Source organism: Pseudorca crassidens, chromosome 10 (assembly GCF_039906515.1).
Source record: "Pseudorca crassidens isolate mPseCra1 chromosome 10, mPseCra1.hap1, whole genome shotgun sequence".
NCBI classification, from domain to species: Eukaryota; Metazoa; Chordata; class Mammalia; order Artiodactyla; family Delphinidae; genus Pseudorca; species Pseudorca crassidens.
The window spans coordinates 65,641,849-65,651,989 of NC_090305.1; the positions used below are offsets into that span (position 1 = coordinate 65,641,849).

Below are 10,141 nucleotides of genomic sequence, written 5' to 3' on the forward strand. Positions count from 1 at the left end.
GTGCCATGTGGCAGGACTTCTGTCAAGGTCTGTGTTCTGTCTCCACGTGATCTCACTTGGTGCCATGGCCAGAAATAGAAGTTGCAACACAGAACAGTATAACTCGGTGTAATTCAGTTCAGCCGTGCCCGTGTGCTCTGAGCCCAGAGGCACTACATCGTCTTCACGGAGCCCAGCACCCAGGAGGGACAGTCTGGGGAGGTACACGCATTGTCATGCACACCGAGAGTTTGTGTAGCCTCCAGGTTAAGATGTAAGAGCTTGGGAGTTGGACCATCTCAGTTTTGCAAAATACTTAATTTCTCTAAGCCTCAGTTTCCTCAGTTAGAAAACACAGGGCCTGCCTTACCTGGTTGTTGAAAGAATTAGATGGGATAATGCCAGGAGGTACTTAGCCTGCTTCTGGACACACTAATGACAAAAGCCACTAACACGCAGTGAGTACCGACTAAGAGGCAGGGACTGCCCTTAGGACTTTCCAGATACTAACTCATTAACCCTACACAACAGCCCTGTGAAGCAGGCCCCGCTGTTTTCCCCATTTCACAGACGAGGCAGATACGTGCCTAACCCCATCTTACAAGTGAGGAAACAGTGGCAGAACAGGGCTTAATAACTCACTCAGTAAATATTAAATGCTGCTAGCATCAGCATCGCTGCCTCTGGCAGTTGGGGGATTGGAGGAGGCATCCGAGGAAGGGGATGTGGACCTTGGCTTTGAAAGAGGAGCAGCATTTCCCTAGTGGAGAAAGGAGCAAAGGCGGGGGAAGTCCTCACTGGACCGTGAGCCATGGAGGGGGTGGAACAGAGGCAGAGGCAGGGCAGCACTGGAGAGAAGGCCAGACTCCATCCCGAGAGGTTGGGGGCTGACAGGGAAGAGAGAGGGTCCATGGGGTCATCCCATCTCCACCACTTGCTGGAAAGGGGCCTTGGGTAAGTGGCTTCACCTCCTATCCCTTAGCTTTGCCCTCTGTGAATTGGGGATGGAACGGCTGTGACCTACCTCACAGGCTTGTGGTGGGGATAAACAGGTTCACTCAGGTGGATTGTGGAGCACAGTGCCTGGCACAGAGTGAGAACTCAGACAATGTGAGCTTTTATTGTCATTAGCCATTGCAGGGCTCCTGTCAGTGAGTAGTGGTGGATGGGGCGGGTGGATAGTGCTCATGGCCAGGGGCCCTCCAGGCAGCTGTTGGAAAAGTCCAAGAGAACAATGCAGAGGCCTGGACCAAGGCTGAGCGATGAAGTGGAGGTGGCAAAGCTGGAGGGGCGGAAGCTTGCAAGGCCCCCAAATGGGGACTGGGAGACCTTTCTAAAGTCAAGCAGCCGCTGTTTGAGGTGATGTCTTACTTGTCTCCCACCCAGTGATCTAGGCTAACGCAGCCCATAAGAATGCCACTAAATTCTACAGAAATCTGAAAAGATGAGGTGGGTGATTAAGGGATCCTGGATAATGTGCTTGGGTTGAAACTTCAGAAGTTATTCCTGGTAATTTTTCATAACACAGTGACTTTATTTTCCAAGTTAAAAACAGGAGCATTCGTGAAAAAAACGTAAACGTTCTTACAGGAGCCATGGGATGGAGGAATTGAAGCACGGCTGTTCAGAAGCTATTTGGGTCATGTGTCGCTTTCCTCGGTGGCAGTATCAGTTCATATTTGATGTGAAGTTTATCCTTATGAAACTAATATTCAGTGAATACCACTACGGCTAGAACTATACTGGCCCATTTTAGGCAAGAGTTGTGTGTGATGTGGGTCCAGCTTCCAGGTGGTCAAACTTGAGCGCCCCCTTCTGGAGCCAGTCATCAGGGAGGGAGGTTGCCTACACACCCCAGAAATTAGTCCACGTGAGATCTAGGTAAATCCTCGGTGACACCCCCTGTAGCCAGATCTAAACTTGATTTGAGCTTCAGTAACACAATAATCCCTCTACCCCCGGATACAGCCTAAGCCATCTCGTGCTGAGGATTTTTGACATAGTTTCCACCACAGCTGTGACGGGGCAGCACTCAGGAAGTACAGGGTGGCGCCCTCTCCCTCTCCTTATCCAAAGCGTTCAGGCGTTAATCCTACCCATCTAAGTGCGCTTTGTTCTTCCGGGAAGCTAGGTGCTGCCTCTTCTTTCTCTTTTCCCGTACTCCTTCCCCACACAGAGGCAGCAGTACCCTTGAGGGGCAGTGGGTATTGATGTCTGGCTGCCTGCCACTCTCAGGACTTTCCTCATTGTTTGTCTCGGCTTTTCACCTTCTCAGATCAACAACAAAGCCTGCGGCAAAATCCCTGTGCCCCAACAAGTTGCCCAGGACCAGGACAAAGTCCACGAACTGGTTCTCCAAAGTGAACTGGGTGTCAGGCTCTTACAGGGGCGAAGCATCAAGAAGGCCTTCCTCTCCCCCCGAACCGCCCTCATCAACTTCCTGATACAGGAGTGACTGCAGGGATGCTGCGGCTACCACGAGGGCTTGAGGCACCTCCTCCAGGTCTGGGATGAAGGAAGGAGTCTGGGGCCCAGGGGCAGGAAAAAGCCAAATGTCTTTTTTATATATATACATAAATTTTATTTATTTATTTATTTATTTATTTATTTATTTATTTATTTATGGCTGTGTTGGGCCTTCATTGCAGTATGCGGGCTTCTCTTTGTCGTGGCTTCTCTTGTTGTGGAGCACGGGCTCTAGGCGTGCAGGCTTCAGTAGTTGTGGCATGCGGGCTCAGTAGTTGTGGCTCACAGGCTCTAGAGCGCAGGCTCAGTAGTTGTGGCACACGGGCTTAGTTGCTCCGCGGTATGTGGGAATCTTCCTGGACCAGGACTCAAACCCGTGTCCCCTGCATTGGCAGGCGGATTCTTAACCACTGCGCCACCAAGCCCCAAGCCCAATGTCTTGAATGTCTGCCTTTGCACTCTGACGGGCTGGCATCAACAGGGTGCCCCTGAGGTGTGGCCTGGTGCAGGGGTGAAGGTGGGTGGAGGCAGAGGAGAAATATGAGTGAAGTGGGGTGGGGACCCAGTACCTTCCTCCACCATTGCAGGGTGGAGGAAGCATCTAGCCCCATAGGAAGCCACCAGAGATTCAGCTGGGTGGGAGCGAGAAGGTGAATTGAAAAGCAAGTGAGGATGAGCACGAAGCCTCTCGAGCAGCCTGGGAGCTTCTGGACCCCAGAAATTGCACTGCCTTAGGCAGGTGTTAGGAACATAAGGCTAAACTGAGGAGGCACAGGGGCTGAGGAGCAGCGTGGGCAGTCACTGTTGAACAGGTGACAGAGCCTCAGCATCGTGGTGGATTGTCTCCCGCCTTCAGCCTAGATGGAGAAGCCATTTGGGTCGTGTCCAAATATCCATATGCAGAGTGGACACTGGGGTCTTCAGAAGTTGCTCGGGGGAATTCCCTGGCGGCCCAGCGGTTAGGACTCGGCGCTTTCACTGCCGTGGGCCCGGGTTCGATCCCTGGTCAGAGAACTAAGATCTTGTGGGCTGGCGCAGCCAAAAAAAAAAGAAGAAGAAGTTGCTCGGAATCAAAAGGCAAGCAGGGCTAGTCTGGCTGCCAGCACTCCCACCACTTCTCAGCCCTGCCGTGCAGGCTGTTTCCACCCCAGCCCAGCTGGACTTGCCTGCCAGGCCTTCTCTGATCCTGGTACTCAGGCTCTTGGACGAAGTACCACTTCCCACTGTGAATGGTGAGCAGCGCTTCCTAACCACTCCCTCAGGGTGTAAAATTTGCTGTGAAGTGAAGCGGAACGGAGCTGGTTCCAGCCTCGGATGGAACCAATCTCGGAGCCCGCTGCAGCTCAACAGGGAGTCTGCTCATGTGCGCCGCAGATGGTGATGCTGCCATGGATGTGGCCCGCAGAGCCAGTCATTAGGAAGAGCAAGTCCACCGCAGGGGGTGGGACTGATGCCACCCAGGCATCTCCTCCTGTGCTTGAGCCACTGCAGTTGGCTGCCAGGGAGACCCTGTGTCATTGTATATTAGGGTGATCCTGGGTTTCTGTGAAGTCAGCTATCAGGTGCTCTTACCAGAACTGGCCTAAGCCACTGATTACTATTTAATAGGGGGAGGAGGAGGAGAATCTAGGGAGGAGGAGAATCTAGCCATTCTGTGACACTGAAAATCTGTATTCATTCTCTGATGCCTTTTTCTGAAGTAGCCTCAGATGTGGTCCCCTGCACTTCAGCAGTTAACAGATGACTTTTTTTAATGGAATAAAATGTTTGTCATGTATGACTTTGGGACATATGTGTGATCCTGGAATAGCCACCATATTCCAATTCTGGGAGTTAATCAGGAACAGATTGAGGTATTCCATCGTCATCTGAAGCACTGGCTATGTGCCTGACTCCACGTGGACTGTTATAAAGTGGGATGCATGGGGGACTTACAGAACATGGTAGACCATACTGACTCAGGAACGTTAGTAACAGCAACTAAGTCACTTGGCTCAAACTTAATATTCTGCCTGATCCCCATGCCCAGAAATCCTGGTTTAATTGATCTGAAGTGCACTTGGGCATCTGGGAAATCTTAAAAGCTCCACAGGTGATTCTAATGGACAGCTAAGTTTGAAAACCACCGGATTAATTGATGCATTTGAACCATATGTCTAACTAGTCCTTTCTCTCCCTAACCTTCAGCTTAACTGGGATGAATTTGGTAACGACCAAAACACAATGAAGTAGAGCTGGGAAAGACTAGGACCAGAAGGGAAGGCAGGGGCCGGAACTCTGGAGCAAATGTTTAAGACGTTCCTAGAGCTGACTTGAGTGCACACAATCCAATTCCATGTACCAGCAAATGTGGATTAAATATAAGTGAATGGATGAGGATATTTGGTACAAGGAGGCGAGTGAGTGTTTTTGCTTGATTGTCTTGTTTATTCCAGAAGTAACGTAAGTGGTCTTGAGTCTGTCAACAAGATGAGTGTAGGGAGCCCTTTGCACATAATCTGGCCAGAGCAATGGGCGAGTCCAGCCTCAAGGCCACTGGACTAACCAGCACGTCTTTGGAGACCTTTTTCTCCAAGAGGATAAAACTTTTAAAAACAAGAGCTCATTGGTACTACTGAGATGGTTGGTGTAATGGAAAAATTGAACAGAAAAATCTGATCCCTGGGGTGGGAAATGATCTCAGTCCTTTATTAACTGCCTTGATTAGGTCAAAAACTGGACTCAACAAGTTCACTTGCATTATGTCATTTAATTTCCACTAAAACCCTAGAGGGAAGGAATAATTCTCTCATAAATATGAAGATACCCAGGTTCTGAGGTTCAGTAATTTGCTCAGTTTCCACAGCTAAGTAGAAGAACCGAATCCAAACCCAGGTCCTCTGGCCTCCAAATCCCCTTATGCCATCCACTGTACCTACCAGTCCCCTCACCTAATTGCCCATCTTGCTTGAAGTCAGGAAAATTGAGATGTTGGCTGGAAGCTTGGGGCTTACTAGGGAAGCCTCGCGACTGAATGGAGTGGCCATTATTCCTGTTGCCTTTGCTGCCTTGGCTTGGGGTTTACTGATTGATGGCCTGAGGCTGCTGGGGGCAGATGGCCCAGGGGTGTGAGCTAGAGGTTTGTGGCCACATAAAGAAGTCCACCAGAAATCCTTGCAAGCCACTCATGGCCCACAGGCTTCTTGGCAGGCCGATGCTCAGACAAGATGGCCTCCAAACCAAAAGCTGAGGATCCGAAGTTGGCTTTGGTTTTCATTTCCAGGTGGTTTGATTCCTGAACTGAGCCCAAGTCAGGGTTATGAGGCCACTAGTGCACACGGACATGCAGCAACATGCAACTGGGCTGATGACATTTCTGCTGGGCCACAGTTGGCCATTACTCGGGCCAAAGAGGGCATGGTTCCTGCACCAGCTGCCCTGGCCTCCACCACCAGCTGCCTTCTTGGTGTTTCTCAGCCTAGGAGGAAAGGGAAGGAGGCAGACAAGTCTACAAGGTCATTCTGTGCACCAGGAACCGTGCAAGGGGTTTTGCTGGTGCTCTTAAATCCTCACATCAGTGCTACAAAGTGGGAATTATGACCCACATCCTATAAAGAAGGAAACTGAAGCCTAGAAAAGTATAGCAGATTACCTACATCATGCCACTGGTAGCTGCTCAAGCCAGGATTCAGCCCCAGTTCTGCCTTCCTGTTCACAGCTCATGCTTTCTCTTCAGCCCCAACCTGCCTTCCGGGAGGGAAGAAGTGGGGTGTCTTGGGAGGAAATACAGCTCTTGTTCTTTCTTTCCTGGGAATTCTGAACTGGAGCTCTGGCATGTATGTGGCCCTGCAGACTGGAGCCCCACACTCATGATTCACCTCCCCGCAGACACTCCTTAAAGAAGGGGGCTGGGCTTTTGTACCCTGAATCTGTCCATCACTGGCTGTGGGCCAACACCAGGTGGAGGGGGATAGTTAGTAATTTCCTGGGCGTCTTGGGATGAAGGGACTCCCACTGGCTCAGGGAAGGTTTCCACAGAGGAGCACAGCTGAGCCGTCGGCAGCCAGCATGCACGGAAGCTGGGGACAGGCACCCCTGCTTGTGAGGAGGACCCGGTGGAGCACCCAAGGCGACCCCCACAAGGAGAGAAGGTGAGAGTCCTGAGAAGCAGCGAGTCTGTGGGTGAGGAAACGCTCTAGACAGACACAGAGTCACAAGAGACGCGGGTGAACATAGGATGGAGTGAGGACAAGCTGAGCTGCCTTGGGCCTGCCTTGATGCCCTGGGCTGGGTGGCTCCGGGCAGTGCTGCTGCATTCAAGGCAGTGGGTGAGACCAAACTGGAAGGCATCATTCCCCCTTTTGCAGATGACAAAACCGTGGCTCACACAGGCTGTGACTTGCTTAAGGTCCTACAGTAAGTGATGGACTATCTTGACCCCCATTCTGTGCTCATTCCACTCAGGGGCCCCTGCCCCTACCCTGCAGGAAAAGCCTGGTGGTACCGCCAGGCAAAACTTAGCTCAGGAGGTAAATATTCTTAATTGTGGAAACCATCAGGGTAGACAAAATGAGTAGAGTCTGTACTCCGTTTCTTCCTGTGAGAAGAGCAAGCAGAAAACATCTGTTTCATGGGCTGAGTCCCTGTCTGAAGCTCAGAGGGTGGGCGGCCAAAGGCTCTCATCCAAGCTGATGAGTCTGGAGATCGGAATCTGGGGTGACCCAACAATGAGCAAGGAGGAACCCCCCCCCCAAGGATGGGTGGGCAGGCAGTGCTGGCAGGGAGGGGGCAGCCTGGAACGGCTGAGGAAGGGCCAGTCCTGTGGGGAGCAGCCTCGGATCCCAGGGTGGGGCCAACAGCCATCCAGAACGGTTGACCTCACTCCAGATCTTCATTGCGTCTGCCCACGTGAGGGAGCGGATGCAGGGGTAACAAGGCCCTGCGGGGGTGGGGAGCCAAGCCTGCTGGAATCACGCGCCTGGAACCCAACAGTCATGACTCACCTCCATGCGCCTCAAGCCCTGAACTTGAATTCCAGTTCTTGTCTGGCTTCTGGAAGAGCAGGCCCGTGCCAGACACCCAGTGATGCCTGAGATGCCCCGATATCAGCAGCAATAATAACATTTACCACTTACCGAGGACTAGTTATGTGCCAGGCCCTGTTGTAAGAGCCTTACCACAGAAGGGGCCCAGCTCAAGACCACATGAGAGGCTGGCAGAGCCGTGATTCCGACCCTACTCCACCACATTGCTTCCCAAAGGCCTTGATGCAAACCAGCCCTGAACCTCCTGGGTTTTCCAAGACAGCCCTGATTTCTGGCTCTCAGAGTACCCTAGAACCTGCCAAGCCCACACTTCCTGATCTGAGGACACCTGGGTGAGCACCTCCCTGGTGCCCAGGGAGAGGTCTGGGCTTTCTCTCTGAGCCTGGGACTGACCACTCCCAGGGAGCCCTCACCTTTGAGGCCCATCAGTGAGACCTAGAAGTCAGGGGGTCAACTTTGCTCTACTCCACATACTGCGAGGAAAATTCCATGGAAGGGGAGACCTGGCCTGGGCCTGTGGGCACAGTGAGAGCTGCCTGGCCTCACAGCGGCTGGGCCAGTGTCTTCCCCAGAACATCCTTTCCTCTGCCCACAGAAGAACCTCATCTGTGATTACTTAGGGGTGGTTCGCCCCAGCCCCCTCTAAAGTTGGACTCACCTGCCACACCTGCTGCAGCTGCACCCTCATGGGCTGCCTCAGGACCAGGAGAAGAACCGGGCCTGGGCAGGGATCCCCTTCCTCAGACACTGTGAGGTGAGGGCCGAGTGTCCAGAGGGTATAGTGGACACTGTGGGGTCAACTAGGGAGGCGGGGCCACCCAAAAGGTGCTATTATTCACTGAACCTGGAATGTCATTCATCAGGGAAAAGGCAGCTCCCTTCCAATAGAAACAGGGACAGGGTGGGCCAGTGGGGCTTTGCGAGGTGGGTTCCCCAGGGGGCTCGCTGTCAGTGGGCAGGACACAAGGTAGCCACCACGTGGAAATAGGCTGAAAAGCCGGATGTCACCAAGTATCTCCATGATTAGTTGTCTGTTAACCTGTTAGTTATCAGATAACATGTTAGCTTTCTAGTAATATCTTAATTGATTTTTATTATGGCCTGAATGTTTGTAGCCCCCTAAAATTCATATGTTGAAATCGTACTTCCAAATGATACTAGCAGGTGGGGCTTTGGAGGTGTAACTAGGTGAGGTCATGAGGGTGCAGCCCTTGTGGGTGGGATTAGTGGCCTCATGAGAGTCACAACAGAGCTTGCTTCCCCTCTGCGTTCTGCCACGTGAGGACAGAAGAAGTCAGCAGTCCGCAACCCGGAAGAGGGTTCTCACCAGAACTCGACCAAACTGGCACCCTGATCTCAGACTTAGCCTCCAGAGCTGTGAGAAATAAATTTCTGTTGTTCATCAGCCATGCAGTCTATGGTACTTTGTTAGAGCAGCCAGAACTAAGACAACTACTAACATCTTAGGAGTCAGTTCCCCTCTTAGTGAGTGCAGTAGACCTCAGTTACAAGTTACCTCATGATTACCTGCAACCCCTTAATTGTGCACTAACACCTTAGTGGTCTGCCAGTATCTTGATTGTCTACCAATCATCTTGAGCAATAATTTTTCAAAAATTATCAGCTGTTAATGTAACTATAACAGATAAACCCCTAAGCCACAGTGGGCTCACTCACTCAGCAAACTATTTCTCATTCCCTAAGTCTAATCCTCTGGAGAAGGGAGCAGGGAGGGATCCTGTTCCATCCCATTCCAGCTTGATGGAGGGACCCAGGCTGAAGGAACCTCCACCACCTTCACCTCTTGGCTCTCAAGTTACCCTGGACGTTGATATCCAGCCCTCAGATATGGGCAGAGAGAGGTGGAATTTCATAAGGTGGTTTTCATGGGCCGGGTCTGGAAATGGCCATACATCGCTTCTGCCCACTTTCTCTTGGCCTCAGGGAGCTGGGAAATGTGGTCCCGGCTGGGCAGCCCCTTCCCAAGAACAACTCTGCCTAAGGGAAGGGGGACCCAAATCTTCGGTGGGCAGCCACCTGCCTCCACCACCTGAACAATCTTTGCTTTTAAATTCTTGGCTGTCTGTGTAAATCTGTTATCTTCTAAATATCTCAGTTGTCTGCTGACACCTGGATATATAGGCATCTCCTGAGTGACGACTGTTTACCTTCTAAGTGTGTGAATGCTGCCAACAGTGGCTCTGAAATAACTCATTCATCGCCTGCCGGCTGATGCCGGCCCTGCGCTCTGTCCTGGGCTCCAGGCCTCACTCCAGAAATGTATGAAATCACAGATCTGCTTTGTGCCACTTTATAAATGACTGATTTTTACTCCAAAGGTCCGTTTATTGGTCTCTAGTTCTCCCCACTTTCTTCCTCCGTGAGATTCACACATTGATTAATGCAGACAGTTTGGAGTGTTTTGCTGGTTTGGAAGATGTGGGGCAATTTAAAAGGTAGGAAAGGCAGGTTTCCCACATGCCCTGCTGGAAACCTGGGAAATTCTTCAGATTCCTGTTTCTGAAGGGTCAGAGCTGTTCATTAACGGTAGAAATGTGACACAGCCCTAAATGCTTCACCTTGTTTTGGTCCTGGAGGCTTAACACCCCCACCCCACCCCATCCCACCTCACACACACACACACACACACACACACACACACACACACACCA

At 51.5% G+C, this 10,141-nt stretch overlaps 1 protein-coding gene across 13 annotated transcripts in view; it reads left to right on the plus strand.

Moving 5' to 3' along the window:
• LARS2 (leucyl-tRNA synthetase 2, mitochondrial) overlaps positions 1-10,141 on the plus strand; it is a 282,370-nt gene that overhangs the window by 267,500 nt on the left and 4,729 nt on the right. For 7 of the 13 annotated variants that reach the window (XM_067754086.1, XM_067754093.1, XM_067754082.1 and 4 more), the window contains one exon: positions 2,255-4,222. The exons of 3 other annotated variants lie outside the window; for them this stretch is intronic. In XM_067754086.1, coding sequence (XP_067610187.1) covers positions 2,255-2,434 — 180 coding nt within the window. In that variant the 3' untranslated portion in view covers positions 2,435-4,222. Of the gene's footprint in view, positions 1-2,254; positions 4,223-10,141 lie in introns of those variants that run through there. 3 more of the 13 variants (XR_010946973.1, XR_010946974.1, XM_067754083.1) reach the window with 1 other exon arrangement.